The following is a 15,961-nucleotide window of genomic DNA, read 5'->3' as shown; positions in this document are numbered from 1 at the left end:
GTAAGGAAAAAAGGAGAAAGAAAAACGAGGGAGGGGAAGGAAGAAAGGAGAAAGGGGAAAGGAAGGAAGAAAGAAGAGAAAAGAAAGAAAAAGAAGGAAGGGAGGGAGGGAAGGAGGGAGAAGGCAGGCAGCTAATCACAATGCATCTGTAATGTGAATTGGGAGGGATAGGGAGAGAAGGTGGGGAAGAGGTCAGGATGGGAGTGACTTCGGGTAGGGTCTTTCCAGCCGCAGAATGAATGAGCGAACGTGGGCATTGTGTCCACCAGGAGGCGCAACGTATCCCTGCTCATAGTTTGAGGGAACTACAACTCCCAGCGGCCCTTGGAGTGCGCGGCTCTTCTCAAGCGAACGGTGAGGCTTAGAGGCCGCTGGAACTTGTAGTTGGGACGGGGGAGCCGCTGGAGGAGGCCGAGTAACTCATTCCCAGGTCCCGAAAAAGTGTGGGGCTGGGTCCTTTCTTCCTTCCTCTGTTTCCATGGTGATGGTTTCGGCAGAGGCCCAGCTTTTGGCAGCGGCGGTGCCCCCTTCCCACTCCCTCCTCTTCACCATCTGCTCCACCCTCACACCTGGCCCGGAGCCGCAACCACCGCCTCCGCACCCGGGCCGGAGACTCTGCAGCCACTGGGTGGCGCATGTGAGAGGCTCCCGCGCTACACTTTTCAGCCCCAGGAGTCTCAGTCCCTACCTCCCTCCTGCCTCAGACCTGCAGCCTCCTCCGTTCTGGGGTCCCAGGGGTTTCGCAAAATTGTGAGACCCAGAGACCTAGACAGTCAAAGCTGGAAGCGAGAGCCTGCGGCAGTCAGTGGCTTCCCGGCCACCCCGTCCTTGGCGCCCGCCCGCCGCGCCGCCTGCTCCTCCCACCTCACCGCGCGCCACATCATGAAAATTTAATACCAAATGCATTTGCGGCCCGACGCGGGGAGCTAGTGGGGAAAGGATCACCCTCCTGGGGCCTGGATCTGGAGGTGGACTCACCGCCGGGAGATGGGTTGGTCTGAGGACCTAAGCGGGGCGGGGGGAAGAGGCGGGGCTCTATCCCAGAGGGGCGGGGCTGGAAATCAGGGGTGGAGACAGAGTTCAGTGGGCGGGGACAGATCCCATGGGGCGGGGCAGGACTGGGAGGGCGGGGACAGATTCCAGTGGCGAGGGTCAGCAGTCAGAGGCCGGGGACAGATCCCGGGAGTGGGGGCAAGACTGGAGGGCGGGGAGACATCCAAGGGGCGGAGGCCAGCACTCAGGGGGCGGGGCAAGATCTCACGGGCGGGGCCAGAGATCGGTGGGCGGGGACAGATTCCGGGGCTTGGGTAGGACTCGGAGGTCTAGGGCAGATCCCAGTGGGGAGGGTCAGAAGTCGGAGGGCAGGGACAGATCCCATGGGGCGTGGGCAGGACTGGGAGGGCGGGAACAGATTCGGGGGGCAGGGTCAGAACTCGGTGGACGGAAACAGATCCAGGGGACAGAGAAAGATGCTATTGGGAGGGGGTAAAACTCAGGTGGCGGGAACAGATTCCGGGGGCCAAGGACAGAATTCGGAGGGCGGGGACAGATCCCAGGGACAGATCCTAAGAAGAGGGGACGCAACTCCAAGGGTGGGGAGAGAACTTAGAGGGCGGGGGCAGAACGCAGGTCAATGAGAGATCCCCAGGGAGGAGACAAATTCAGAAGGCGGGTGAGGATGCCAGGGGGTGCGGATCACAGTTTAGGGGGCGGGGACAGATCTCAGCCGGTGGAGACAGAGCCCAAATAGCGGAATGGATCCCCGGGAGCTAGGGAAGAACTCAGAGCGCGGACAGAACCCATAGGATCGGGGAAATAACACAGTGGGGGGACTATGGGGTCGCAGCTGGCACTGGTGGGGGTGTGTGTGAAATACATAACTGTGGGGGACGGAAGCCAGAGGGAAGGAAATAGGGGTTAGAGAATGAAACTCAGGGAGAGAAGCAACAGGGAGGAGAGCGGCGGGAGGGAGAATAGAGCTGGAGGAGTATGGGATTCAAAGGGGAAAGATGGAAACTCAGGAGGGGATGGAACTCAAGAGTGACGAACCCGGGTGGAGAGAGGGACTAGGGGAGGACGACAAGTGGATCGAAGTAGGGGTTAGACTTCAGGAGAAAGAATTTCCTTTGAATGAGAAAGGAAATAACTCCCTGGATGAGACCGTCGGAATTGGGGATGAGGTGGGATGGGGATGGAATTGCTGGGGCGGCAGGGAGGGTGTCCGAGTCCAGGGGTGAAGGAACTGGAGGATGAACTAGAGGGAAAGTCACAGAAGACAGGATTGTAAGGTACGAAAATGCGGGGCGAAATTAGGGGGAACAGAAGTAGGGGAGACAAATGATGGGGATGAGAACTCAGGAGAGGAGAAAAAAATCTGGGTAGGAACCATGGGGATGGAATGGGTAGGGGGAGTAGTTTGGGGAAGGAACAGAATTGGGGGACGTGAACTCGGAGGCGTCAGTTCGGAACCCAGAGGCGTGGTCTTGGGAGGCTTAGTGGGGGACTGGGCGAGAATGAAAGGGCTGAGAGAGGGGGCGGGTCTGGCAGATGGTGGGCGGGGCCTGGTGGGGCTGGGGCGGGGCCTCCAGCGCCCCGCCCCCGGCGCTGAGTCCTGTGACAGCCCCCGGGCCGCCTGCACTCGCAGCCTCCTTCCCCCCGAGCGGAGCTGCGGGGCCGGCCGGGCCGGGGCGGACCCCGGGAACCCGGACGCGGCCGCCCGGGCCCGCGGGCGGGGGGATCGGTGGGGGGGTCCGGCAGGGTGACCGGCGGGGTGACCGGCTGCGGGAGCCGCCACCATGGAGTTCCGCCAGGAGGAGTTTCGGAAGCTAGCGGGTCGTGCCCTCGGGAAGCTGCACCGGTGAGCCTGGCGGGGGTCCCGGGAGGAGAAGAGTGGGAGGATCCGAGGAGGATGCTAATTCCCACCTGGGCGAAGACTGACAGATGGAGGGCGATACCCCGGCATGGGGGTCCACCCATCTGTCCAGTTTTCTCCCATGGGCTCCGACGGCGCCGTTCGTCCTGGTCGAGTCTTGTCCATTATCCTGTTCATTTTCCTGATCCCACCCCACCCAGCTCCACTCTTTCTCTGGTGCTGTAAATCCCCTTCTCCCGGGTCTTTGGCTCCCTCCCCCACCATTTCTGGGTCTCTATCCCCGTCTCTTTCTGGGTGTCTCTGCCCCCTTTCTCTCTGGGTCTCTGTCTCTCTTTTTCCAGATCTCCGCTCCCTTCTCTCGGGGTCCTCCTTCTCCCTAGATCTCTGCCTTGGCTTCTTTTCGTCTCTGTCCCCCTCTCTCTGGTTTTCTGGCTATTGCTCTCAATGGATGTCTCCACCCCTGACTTGGAGTCTCTGTCCTCCTCTCTCTGGGTCTTTTCTTCTCCCTGGATCTCTGCTTCCCCCCTTCTCTGGGTCTCTGTTCCCGTCTCTGGATTTTAATTCTCCCACCATGGATCTCTCCGTCTCTGTGTCTTTTTCCGTTTCTGCCTGGCACAGAGTTTAATCTGCAGCTAAAGCGGATTGGGACTCATAGCCCGTTGTCCTTGAGGGGTTAAGCTGGGTGGAAGAAGTCAGAGCACCCTGGGTCCCTGGGAGAGAAAGGAGTTGGAGGCCGAAAATGTTGTCTCCTGGCGTGTAGGACAACCTTCCCAAAGGATATAGGCTGGAGCTGAGAGGGACTCCCTCCCAGCCAGGGTGATAACCCCAGTGACCCAGGTGTCCCCAGGGTAATCTGGGCACCTCCCTACAGCCTCTCACCCCCAACCCCAGCTTTGGCTCTAAGTCAGAGAAATTACTCAGCTGCGGAAAAGCCTAAAAATATATCTGGCCACAGTACACGAAGGAGATGGCCTCATCAGCACCATGCCCCTGCCACCATGCCCTCAAGGCCTGTCCCCTTGGCCCACAGGCCCTGACTCTGTCTTTCGTTGAGCTTCAGTCCACCTCACTAGGCCATGGCGGTCCTTTACTAAGTCTAACATCAGTCTTACTGCTGCAGATCACCTCTTAGCTCCAAAGTTACCCCACCCTCTAGTAACATGAGAGATAAGGCTGGACAGAAAGCGGGGGGAGCAGGAGGACGGCGCAGTGATGGGGTTTGGCGGTGGAGGGGAAGCTGAGATAACCTCACCCCTTCTCTTTCCAATTTTCCAGCCTCTCCCCACCCTTTTTCTCGCCTCCTTTCACGAGTCTCTCAAAATACCTCAGTGTGAAGTCAGGAGAATGAGAGAGGGAGAAAGAGACGTGCTGGTGGAGGGGCTGGGGGTGGCAGTGGGAGGGATGTGTTCCTTAGCCACCGCCCCCCTCCCCCCACCAGTCTCTGCCTCTCAGTTTCTTGTCTGTGCTTGGGTTTCTCGAAGTCTATCTTTCCTGGCTCTCACCTCTCTGAGTTACCTCCTGGGTCCCCAGAGATCCCCCAGGTCTGGCCAGGACCATCAGCAGGGAGTTTGCGCAGAGAAGAGCATTTGCATCCAAAGCCTGGGGTTCACCCTGTTGGTTGGAGGGAGAGGGGAATATTCTATATTGGACACAACATGTTGATCCCATTGAATCCTCTAGACAAAGATGGAGAAACTGAGTCTCCATTCTGGGGTTGGGGGATCAGTGGATAAGTTCAAGCCCCATGATGTGAACCCAGGTCAGTCTCCCTCCCAAGCCTTGGACAGAGATATTCCTTGAGATGACTGATACCACATCTGGTGGGGGGGAGCTCCCAGGCATGCAGGGCGACTTGGGACAAGGACATGGGGGAAGGGGATGCCGGAGAGATGAGAACCCAAGGTGCCTCCTTTCTGAGAGGCAGGTCTTGGGCAGGGGGATCCTGAGGGCCAGTAAGGGATCAGGTCCCATTGCTGTTCTTGACTGTGACCTTGGAGTGCCACTTCTGCTCCCTGAGTCTCAGTTTCCTTAGTTGTACAATGGGAAGAGAAGAGAGAGCAGAGGGACATCAGGAGGCAAAGACGTGGGGGAGTGGACAGAGATCCTGAGAGAAGGAGAGAGAGCCAGAGAGAGAGCCAGAGAGAGAGCCACAGATTGAGAGAGAGCCAGAGAGAGAAGCTGAGACATCTCCCTTTTGCGTCATGGCCTCCTAAGTGTTGCTTTTCCTCATCACCAGGTCCTCAGCCCTGAATTTGGTGCATCCTGGGGGGGCGGGGGAGAGGGATTTCCATCTAGGATCTCCCCTCTTCGTCCTTGTCCTCTGCAAAGCATCGGGGCCACCTTCCTATCTGCATCCTTGGTCATCTTGCTCTAAAATGATTGAGATCACCTCGCAGTTCCCTCTTTATTCTCCTGCATGTTTGCCCTTGCTCCCATTTTATGGATGTGGGATACTGAGACAACCCCCCACCTTTTTAGAAAGGCTTGATTAGAGATCTGACATCTCCTAACATTAACAAGGAATCTCAAATTTCAGGGGCTGCAATCACATCTTGAGTTTCAGGGTTAAATATCACCTGATGTTAACCTGGTCAAAGTCTAACCTCATTGGCTGTTGTGTTCGGATGTGTGGGGGGAGTCCCTGCCATCCGGTACTATTCATCCTAGTGGGTTCAATCCCCGCTGTCTCTGGCCCTCTGTCTTCTTCCTCTTAGGGTCTCATTCCTGCTCCTCCTGGGTTCTGTCCACTCCCCGGCTTCTCTCACCCACCCCTGTTTCTTAACCGCCCCTCCCCACCTCCTTAAGTTCTAGGATGGGGAGGGGTTGCTGTGTTCTCGCAGCTCTTCCACCTCCCTCCCCCTGGACCGTCTGGCTGTTCCTTCCTCCCCCGTCCCAGTCTCCCTCGCCTCCATCTGTTCCAGCCCCTTCCTGGGATCCAGCCCGATCCCCTGGCTGCCTACCCACCTCAGAGAGGGGCCGCACCTCACAGATCACGTCTCCAGCCTCTCTAACCTCTGTTTCCCAGGCTCTCCATCTTTCTCTCACATTCAGGATCTCTGTTCTCTTTTTTCTGCATCTATGTTCTATCTCTTGGGTTTCTGCCTCCCCCTCTAGGTTTCCATCTCTTCCCTCTGTAGGTCTCTGTCCCCCTATTTCTGGATTTTTGTCTCCCTCTCTGTGGGTTTCTGTCACTCTCTGTCTCTGTCCCCCTCCATCTCTGGGTCTCTGTGACCCCCTCTCTCTGAGTCTTTATCCCTCTCTCTCTGGGTCTCTGTCCCCCTCTCTGTCTCTGGGTCTCTGTCCCCCTCCCTGTCTCTGGGGCTCTGCTCCCCTGTCACTCTCTCTCCCTCCCTGTGGGTCTCTATCTCTTCCTCTCTGGATCTCTGTCCCCCTTTCTCTGCTTCTCTCTCCCTTCTTTTATCTGTGACCCCCACCCCGGGCCTCTGTGCAACTTCCCCCCTCTCTAGTCACCCTCTTTTTGGGTCTTTCTCCACCTGTCTGAAGGCACCTCTCTCTGAAGCCTCTCCCTGGGTTTGAGGCAGCCCTCCAAATACCCTCTCCGTCATCACAGACTCCATTCTGGATCCAGAACGGGCGGGGGCGAGAGTCACGCTGGGGAATGAGCCAATCCCCCTACCAGGGCCATCTGTCCCCTGCCAGGACACCACCCGTCACTCCCCCTCCCTACCCCCTAGGCTGACAGCCTGGACTCAAGATTCCCTAGGGATGCCCGGGACGGGCTGCTGGACTCCCAGGGTCCTGGACATCTCCCCAGCCCCTAGCAGAAGCGGCTGAGAAGCATCTGTTCTTTTGACACCTTTGCTGAAGCATCTCCTTAGCACCTTTTGCTTCCTCGAATAGACTCTTATCCGGGAGAGGTGGCTGGAGTGGGTCTCGGAGTGGGGCACAGGCTCTTGAATCCCAAAAGGTTGTCTGGGGTCTACATCTCCTGAGTTGAGGGATTTGACAGAGCTGTGGAGAGGGGGAGGGAAGGCCCTCAGTGTGAAGAAGGAGGGGGCTGGGGCCTGAATTCCCGGTCTGAGGGAGACAGAGGATTTTTGGATACTGGGGGTCGAAGGAAGCCAGGGACCTGGACTCTTGTAAAGGAGGAGGTCTTGAATTCTGGGTCTTGAAAAGCAGATTTTGTCCTGGATCCTGTGTCTTGGGTCGGAGGGGGCTGGGGGCCTGGACTTCCGAGTCTCTGGCTCTTGCTGCCCCGCAGCCTTCTGGAGAAGCGGCAGGAAGGCGCGGAGACGCTGGAGCTGAGTGCGGATGGGCGCCCGGTGACCACGCAGACCCGGGACCCGCCGGTGGTGGACTGCACCTGCTTCGGCCTCCCTCGCCGCTACATTATCGCCATCATGAGTGGTCTGGGCTTCTGCATCAGCTTTGGCATCCGCTGCAACCTGGGCGTAGCCATTGTCTCCATGGTCAATAACAGCACGACCCACCGTGGGGGCCACGTGGTGGTGCAGGTAGCTCAAGGCCTGATCCCTTGAAGAGCCCCGCCCCGCCCCGAGCTCCGCCCACGCCCCATGACGTCACATTTGTCCACAAACGCCCAGGTCACGCCCCTTCTGAAACGCCTCCGGAGCAGCCCCGCCCAATCCTTAGTTCGGACCTCGCCTTAGGGGCCTGTTTCCTAAGCCCCTCCCTGATGTAAATGAGCCCCGCCCTTATTTCCAGGGGCTTGATTGAAAAAGGTAGACTCCGCCCCAGCATCAGGTTCTCTATGGGTTGCCCCTGCTCCATTTTGGGTCTACTAGCAAATTTGATCATGCCCGTACTCCAAGCTCATGTCCCTAGGTCACATTTATTTAATCCCAGTCCCATCTCAGGTTCCTCCCTGAATTTGATCCTGGCTCTTTTGAAGCCTTGCCACCGCCTACGTCCCGCTGCATGTATTCTGTCCCTTACCTAAAGATCCACAGGGTCTCCCAGGCTACGGTGCAGTGGTGCCATCACTCTGTCGCCCAAGCTACAGTGCAGTGGCAAAATCACTGCAGCCTTGAACTCCTGGGCTTAAGTGATTCTCCTGCCTCAGCCTTCTGAGCACCCTACCCAGCTTTTTTTTTTTTTTTTTTTTTTGGGACGGAGTTTTACTCTTGTTACCCAGGCTGGAATGCAATAGCAGGATCTCTGCTCACAGCAACCTCCACCTCCCGGGTTCAAGCGATCCTCCTGCCTCAGCCTCCCGAATAGCCGGGATTACAGGCATGGGCCACCATGCCCGGCTAATTTTGTATTTTGAGTAGAGACAGGGTTTCTCCAAGTTGGTCAGGCTTCTCTCAAACTCTCGACCTCAGGTGATCTGCCTGCCTCAGCCTCCCAATGTGCTGGGATCACAGGCGTGAGCCACCGCGCCTGGCCTTATTTTTATCTTCGTAGTGACAAATCTCATTACGTTGCCCATGCTGGTCTTGAACTCCTGGGCTCAAGAGATCCTCCTGCTTTGGCCTTCCTGTCCTGGGAGTACAGGCATGAGCCACCGCACCCTGTCCTTTCTCTTATTTTAATTTCAGCACAGGCCTTGTTCCTGCATTAGAAAAAAGTCCTGATTGGTGCTTTTGTCCTACCTGAAGCTCCTCCCCTTGCTCCCTTCCAATCTGGCCTGCCCCTTTGGCTGCTTCCTGTCCTGCCTGGACCCTGTGACCGTCACTCTGCAAACAGCTCATAAATTGGATAGAAGTGGAGAGGGTTGGCTGGACGCGGTGACTCACGCCTGGAATCCTAGCATTTTGGGAGCCAAGGCGGGCAGATCACAAAGTCAGGAGATCCGAGATCATCCAGGCCAACATGGTGAAATCTGGTCTCTACTAAAAATACAAAAATTAGCTGGTCGTGGTGGCGGATGCTTGTAATCCCAGCTACTCAGGAGGCTGAGGCAGGAGAATTGCCTGAACCCAGGAGGCGGAGGTTGCGGTGAGCCGAGATCGCGCCACTGCACTCCAGCCTGGGTAACAAGAGTGAAACTCTGTCTCAAAAAAAAAAAAAAAGGAGTCATGATCATACATAGGCCCCTAGGCCTTCACGGAGGCAAAGAAGCAGGCAAAGCAAGGCTTCTAGGTGGTGAGGGACCCCGTTGTTAAGGCGGAATAGGCCCTAGCAACGTGGAAGATCAGAGTTCATAGGTCTTAATTGACGGAAAGATAGCGTGAGCTCTGATTGGCAGGCGTTTGGAGGCGGGAGTGGTTCCTTGTTGCCGATTGGTGGAGGCGCTAAGTCTGTTGGTGCTGATTGGTGGAGCGGCAGAGCCGGGTCGGGCGCCTGATTTAATGTACATATTGCCCCGCAGAAAGCCCAGTTCAGCTGGGATCCAGAGACTGTCGGCCTCATACACGGCTCCTTTTTCTGGGGCTACATTGTCACTCAAATTCCGGGAGGATTTATCTGCCAAAAATTTGCAGCCAACAGGTACAGTGGTGGGGTCTCAAAGTGGGCGGTAACTATAGTTGTGTGGGTGGAGTTAGAGGGCGTGCGTAGTCTTGAATTTGGGGGCCGGCTCTGGGGACTGGGAGGAACCTGGGTTTGGGGGTGGTCTTACAGAAAGGTGGGGCTTGGGATTAAAGAAGGTGGAAGTCAGAGGTGGGAGGACCTGGGGTCCTGGGGAACACTGGGTCTCGCTTGCCCTGGGCGGGAAAGGCAGAATCCCAGGCATGGCGGGATAGCGTGGACCCTTTTCTCTGACCGTTCCCATCAGGGTTTTCGGCTTTGCTATTGTGGCAACGTCCACTCTAAACATGCTGATCCCCTCGGCTGCCCGCGTCCACTACGGCTGTGTCATCTTCGTGAGGATCCTGCAGGGGTTGGTAGAGGTAAGTCCCCACCTGATGCGACCCTGCCCTCGCTCGGACCCCGCCTCTTCTCAGTCACCTTGGTTTTCTCCTCTTTAGGGGGTCACATACCCCGCCTGCCATGGGATCTGGAGCAAATGGGCCCCACCCTTAGAAAGGAGTCGCCTGGCGACCACAGCCTTTTGCGGTGAGAGGAAGGGGGATCCTGACTCCTGCATCCGAGGGAGGAGGGGCTGGGCCTGGGCTCCTGGGTCTGAGGGAGAAGGAGGCTGGGAGGCTGAACTCCTGGGTCTGAAGGAGGAGACTCTAGGCCTGGACTCCCGGGTCTAAGGGAGGAGGGGCTGGGCCTGGACTCCTGGGCCTGAGGGAGGAGGAGACTCTGGGCCTGGACTCTTGGGTCTGAGTGAGGAGGGACTGGAGGCCTGGATTCCTGTGTCTGAGGGAGGAGGGGACTCTGGACCTGGATTCCCGGGTCTGAGAGAGGAGGGGGCTGGGGCCTGGACTCGCCAGTCTGAGGGAGGAGGAACTGGAGGCCTGGACTTCTGGGTCTGAGGTAGGAGGGGCTTGGCCTGGATTTCTGGGTCTGAGGGAGGAGGGGCTGTGGCCTTTAATTCCATGTCTTGAAAGGTGGGGTGGTGGGGTCGGTACTCCTGGATCTGAGGGAAGATGGGCCTGTTCTCTCCCCCGCATCCTCCCGCTTAGGTTCCTATGCTGGGGCGGTGGTCGCGATGCCCCTCGCCGGGGTACTGGTGCAGTACTCAGGATGGAGCTCCGTTTTCTATGTCTATGGTGAGGGATCTGGATGCCTGGTTCCCAGTGGCGCTGGGGCGGAGAAGGGCGGGTCCTCACCCTGCTCCTATCCCCCTCCCGACCCCCCCCCCCAGGCAGCTTCGGGATCTTCTGGTACCTGTTCTGGCTGCTCGTCTCCTACGAGTCCCCCGCGTTGCACCCCAGCATCTCGGAGGAGGAGCGCAAGTACATCGAGGACGCCATCGGAGAGAGCGCGAAACTCATGAACCCCCTCACGGTCTGGGCCCAAGTCTTTGGGGAAGGGGTGGGGAGAGTTAGCAGGCCTCGAACCTGCACAGCGTGTAGATCAGGAAGAGCTCCTGAAGGCTTTAGAGGAGACCGAACTGGAACGCAAAGAGAGGGGCTAGAACTTAGGAGGCGGGTTGCAACCCGCAGAGGACGGGATATGCAGGTGCTGGGGCGTGGTTAGGCAGGGGGTTAAGCAGGATTAGAACCACCGATGAGGCCTGGTTAAAGCCAGCAGAGAAGGGATTAGAATGGGGGGTTTTGCTTAGACCTTGGATTGAGGCTGGATTTGGGGGGCATTTTTGCAAAAAAGAGACTCCTAGGGCAGGCTCAGTGGCTTCCGCCTGCAATCCCAACACTTGGGGGAGTGGAAGCTGCAGGACTGCTTGAGCCCAGGAGTTCCAGACCAGCCTGGGCAGCACGGCGAGATCCCGTATCTACGAAAATACAAAAAGTAAAAATTAAAATTAAAAAAGAGGCCCCGTGCGGTGGCTCATGCCTGTAATCCCAGCACTTTGGGAGGGAGAGGTGGGCAGATCACAAGGTCAAGAGATCAAGATCCTCCTGGCCAACAAGGTGAAACCCCATCTCTACTAAAAATACAAGAAGGAGCTGGGTGTGGCGGCCGGTGCCTATAGTCCCAGCTACTCGGGAGGCTGAGGCAGGAGAATCGCTTGAACCAGGGAGGCTGAGGTTGCAGTGAGCCGTGATCTCGCCACTGCACTCCAGTCTGGCTACAGAGCGAGACTCCGTCTCAAAAATAATAAATAAATAAACAAATAAGAGACTACCTCCTGGTTCCACATTTGTAGGTCCCTGAGGGGCCCGGACACCTGCGGACCTGAGGGGCTACTATAGGCCCAGGACCCCTTCATCCCTGAATTATCACCTTGAGGCTGGGATCCCTGGGTCCCCACGGCAACATGGTGTGGCCAGCCCTTGGATCCATACAAGTTTCAGTGGGCCGGGATCTCCTGGTCTCTGCAGTACTATAATGGGGTCTCTGAAGGGACGTGGAGAACCCCTTAGTCCTCTTCCCGTCTTAGCGGCCCTTCCCTCGCCCCCACAGAAGTTTAGCACTCCCTGGAGGCGCTTCTTCACGTCCATGCCAGTCTACGCCATCATCGTGGCTAACTTCTGCCGCAGCTGGACGTTCTACCTGCTGCTTATCTCCCAGCCCGCCTACTTCGAAGAAGTGTTCGGCTTCGAGATCAGCAAGGTAGAGCCCACGAGGAGAGGGCGCGGGGCGGGGTCGGGGGGGATCGGAGGGATGGGTCGGCGAGAGCCCGAGGCAGGAAGGAGCCGGTGGTGCAGCAACGCGGAGCCGGCCGCCTGGAGCCCCTGTCTTCCCTGTACACCTGTTCCCGCAGGTAGGCCTGGTGTCCGCGCTGCCCCACCTGGTCATGACCATCATCGTGCCCATCGGCGGTCAGATCGCGGACTTCCTGCGGAGCCGCCGCATCATGTCCACCACCAACGTGCGCAAGCTGATGAACTGCGGGGGTGAGTGGGGCGGGGCCTGGGTCGGCTCTAGGACAGCCTGGGAGGAGCAGAGCGGGATTGGGCGGTGATGGGGCGTGGTTACAGGCGGAAACCGGCAAGCCTGCCTCACGTGTCTCTTTTTAAGCTAAGGGCCGTGGCCAACAGGGCGCAGCCGGGGCGGGGCAGGCCTGGGTGAAACGGACGGTCACACGGCAGTCCAAGGTGCCACCCCGTGGAAGGGCAGGGTGGGCGAGACTTCCCGGGTGGAGCAGAGGCGACCAAGTTGGGCCTGGGAGGACAAGGCCTGCAGGAAGTTGGATGTGGTAGGACATGAACTGGGTGATGAAGAGGGGCTATGAGTGGGGCACCTGGAAAGACAGGGCATAGGGGGCCTCTGTCTAGTGAGTGGGATTTGCTATGCGTGGTGGCGTGAGCCTGTGGTCCCATCTACCTGGGAGGCTGAGAAGGGAGGATTACTTGGGCCCAAAAGTTCGCGGCTGCCATAGCACTCCAGCCTGGGCGACAGAGACTTTGTTTCTAGAAAAATTAAAATTACAATTAAAAATTTAAAAACAGGGCGGGGCACGGTGGCTCACGCCCGTAATCCCAGCACTTTGGGAGGCCGAAGCGGGTGGATCACGAGGTCAGGAGTTTGAGACCAATCTGGACAACATGGTGAAACCTGTCTCTACTAAAAATACAAAAATTAGCCCGGTGCAATGGTGCACACCTGTAATCCCAGCTGCTCGGGAGGCTGAGACAGGAGAATCGCTTGAACCCGGGAGGCAGAGGTTGCAGTGAGCCGAGATGGAGCCACTGCACTCCAGCCTGCCAACAGAGCAGGACTCCATCTCTAAAGGAAAAAAAGGAATTTAAAAACAGGCAGGGCATGGTGGCTCACGCCTGTAATCCCAGCACTTTGGCAGGCTGAGCCAGGTGGATCACTTGAGCTCAGGAGTTTGAGACCAGCCTGGGCAACACCATGAGACCTCGTCTCTGAAAAAGAAAAAGGAAATCTGCTGGGCGTGACGGCTGGCTCACGCCTGTAATCCCAGAACTTTGGAAGGCCGATGCGGGCAGATCACTTGAGATCAGGGTTTCAAGACCAGCCTGGCCAACATGGTGAAACCCCGTCTCTACTAAAAATACAAAAATTATCCTGGCATGGTGGCACATGCCTGTAATCCCAGCTACTTGGGCTGGGCAGGAGGCCGAGGCAGGAGAATAGCTCCAACCCGGGAGGCGGCGGTTTCAGCGAGCCTGGACAGCGCCACTGCACTCCAGCCTGCGTGACAAAGTGAAATTCCGTCTCAAAAACAACAAAAACAAAAACAAAAAACCTCATGAGTAGGGACTGAGGGGCAGGTGTGAAGGCGCGCAGGAGGGATCCTGCGTGTTCAGGGCGTGGCCTAGTCAGGGGGTGGAGCCATGGGAGGCGCTGGAGCTGGTGGGCGTGGTCTGCGTTGGGCCTGGGAGAAGTAGTGGCCTGGTTAGGACCGGCGCGGGTGGGGTGGAGGGCGCGAGGAGGTCTGGACCCGGCGTGGAGGGGGCCAGACTGGGGCAGATAGAGGCGGACTGGGGCTGGGCAGGTCTGTACGGGTGGTGGGGGGCAGCCTGCGCCCCGCTCCGGCGACACTCAGGAGACGTGGCCTCCCGCAGGCTTTGGCATGGAAGCCACGCTGCTGCTGGTGGTCGGCTACTCGCACTCCAAGGGCGTGGCCATCTCCTTCCTGGTCCTGGCCGTTGGCTTCAGCGGCTTCGCCATCTCTGGTGAGAACGGCGGATCCGTAGCTTGGGGTACTCTGGTCAGTCTTGTAGGGAACTTCTGGCTCAGGAACGGGGCCTCTCAGCCTTGCAAAAGGTGGAACATGAGTGGCGGGGAGGGGGAGAGGGCTGAGGACTCCCCAGTGGGAATCACTCCAGTGAGATTCCGGTGCGACGCCTTCCGACTTGTCTCCCCGCCAGGGTTCAATGTGAACCACCTGGACATTGCCCCGCGCTACGCCAGCATCCTCATGGGCATCTCCAACGGTGTGGGCACGTTGTCGGGCATGGTGTGCCCCATCATCGTGGGCGCCATGACTAAGCACAAGGTCGGTGCCGCAGTCCTGACTCGCCCTCCAAATGTGTGCTTGGTACCTTCCTGACCACGTGGTGGCGCCCCCTGGGGTGCCATCCCTGCCCATGCAGCCTCTCTGGGCCTCTGCCTCCCTTTCTCTGGGCCTGCCCCTCTGCACCTGTTTCTCTGTCCTCCCATTTGACTTCAGCCCTGTTGTCCCCTGCAGACTCGGGAGGAGTGGCAGTACGTGTTCCTGATTGCCTCCCTGGTGCACTACGGAGGGGTCATCTTCTACGGGGTCTTTGCTTCTGGAGAGAAGCAGCCGTGGGCAGAGCCCGAGGAGTTGAGCGAGGAGAAGTGTGGCTTTGTTGGCCATGACCAGCTGGCTGGCAGTGACGACAGCGACATGGAGGATGAGGCTGAGCCCCCCGGGGCACCCCCGGCACCACCTCCGTCCTATGGGGCCACACACAGCACATTTCAGCCCCCCAGGCCCCCGCCCCCTGTCCGGGACTACTGACCATGTGCCTCCCACTGAATGGCAGTTTCCAGGACCTCCACTCCACTCATCTCTGGCCTGAGTGACAGTGTCAAGGAACCCCATTCCTCTCCGTCCTGCCTCAGGCCTCAGAAGCACTCTCCCTTGTTCCTACTGCTGTCAAATCCTCTTTCCTTCCCGATTGCCTCTCAGGGGTAGTGAAGCTGAAGACTGACAGTTTCAAGGATACCCAAATTCCCCTAAAGGTTCCCTCTCCACCCGTTCTGCCTCAGTGGTTTCAAACCTCTCCTTTCAGGGCTTTATTTGAATGGACAGTTCAACCTCTTACTCTCTCTTGTGGTTCTGAGGCACACACCCCCTCCTGCCTTTCCTTTATCTCCAGGGGCTCTCAGACTAACCCTTGAGATCACTCAGCTCCCCTCTCCTTTCAGAAAAATTCCAGGTTCTCCTCTAGAAGTTTCAAATCTCTCCCAACTCTGTTCTGCATCTTCCTGGTTGGTTTAACCAATCACTCGTCCTCGCCATTCCAGGGATTGATTCTCACCAGCGTGTCTGAGGGAAAATGGCGGTTTCGAGTCCCCCCTTCCTCTCCCACTTCTCCCTACCAGCAGATTCTGCGAAAGCACCAAATTTCCCAAGACCCACTTCTCCCTAGCTTAGCATAATGTCTGGGAAAACAACCAAAATGGCAGTTTTAACAATATGCCTCTCTCCACCCCCATGCACTTTTTCTGACGTGGTTTTCAGGTCTAAATAGTGGCTGTCACGGCCATGAATGCAATGGTTTGAAGCCACCACCATTGAACGTCCCCACGGTGGTTTCATGACGACCCTCCCCTGATTCCTCGCACTTTATTCTCCTGGGTGGTTTCAAACTACCCTCAGTTTCTCAGTGGCCATTTGTTGTGTCCCTCAGGGGCTTAATGACTCCAAGTCTGGGTCCTTCCCCTCTCAGACACCCCTCTTTCAGCTTAGAATTTGGGGAACATATATAGAAGTCACAGAATCCCATGAAAGGGAACGGGGCACGGGAGAGGGGTGTTTTTCCCGGTGCAGGGTTGTGTCTTTGTGTCTCCGTCTCTGTGACTGTAAATCCTGCCCTGCCCCACTCCCAATAAAAGCTTTGGTGTACAGGCTCAGGGGTTCTTGGCTGTGGGGGGGTCACAGGCATCCTGGCATCCAGCCCATCCATCCTCCCTCAGACTGAGGAGTTCAGGCCC

At 57.7% G+C, this 15,961-nt stretch overlaps 1 protein-coding gene across 2 annotated transcripts; it reads left to right on the top strand.

Annotated features, from left to right (window-relative positions):
* Positions 1-2,636: 2,636 nt before the first annotated feature.
* On the top strand, positions 2,637-15,877 carry SLC17A7 (solute carrier family 17 member 7). 2 transcript variants are annotated; one of them, XM_035287409.3, is made up of 12 exons: positions 2,637-2,857; positions 7,095-7,347; positions 9,168-9,286; positions 9,573-9,687; positions 9,766-9,853; positions 10,369-10,455; positions 10,551-10,693; positions 11,771-11,920; positions 12,072-12,204; positions 13,843-13,953; positions 14,149-14,276; positions 14,469-15,877. In XM_035287409.3, the coding sequence occupies exons 1-12, from the start codon at positions 2,796-2,798 to the stop codon at positions 14,760-14,762; spliced, it is 1,683 nt and encodes a 560-aa protein (XP_035143300.1). In that variant the 5' UTR covers positions 2,637-2,795; the 3' UTR covers positions 14,763-15,877. The 2 variants fall into 2 exon arrangements, with proteins under 2 accessions (XP_035143300.1, XP_078215532.1); XM_078359406.1 differs by having other exon boundaries at positions 7,013-7,347.
* The last annotated feature ends 84 nt before the right edge of the window (positions 15,878-15,961 follow it).

Source organism: Callithrix jacchus, chromosome 22 (genome assembly GCF_049354715.1).
Source record: "Callithrix jacchus isolate 240 chromosome 22, calJac240_pri, whole genome shotgun sequence".
NCBI lineage: Eukaryota > Metazoa > Chordata > Mammalia > Primates > Cebidae > Callithrix > Callithrix jacchus.
The sequence above is the reverse complement of the archived record's forward strand: the minus strand, read 5'-3'. Positions and strand labels throughout refer to the sequence as shown.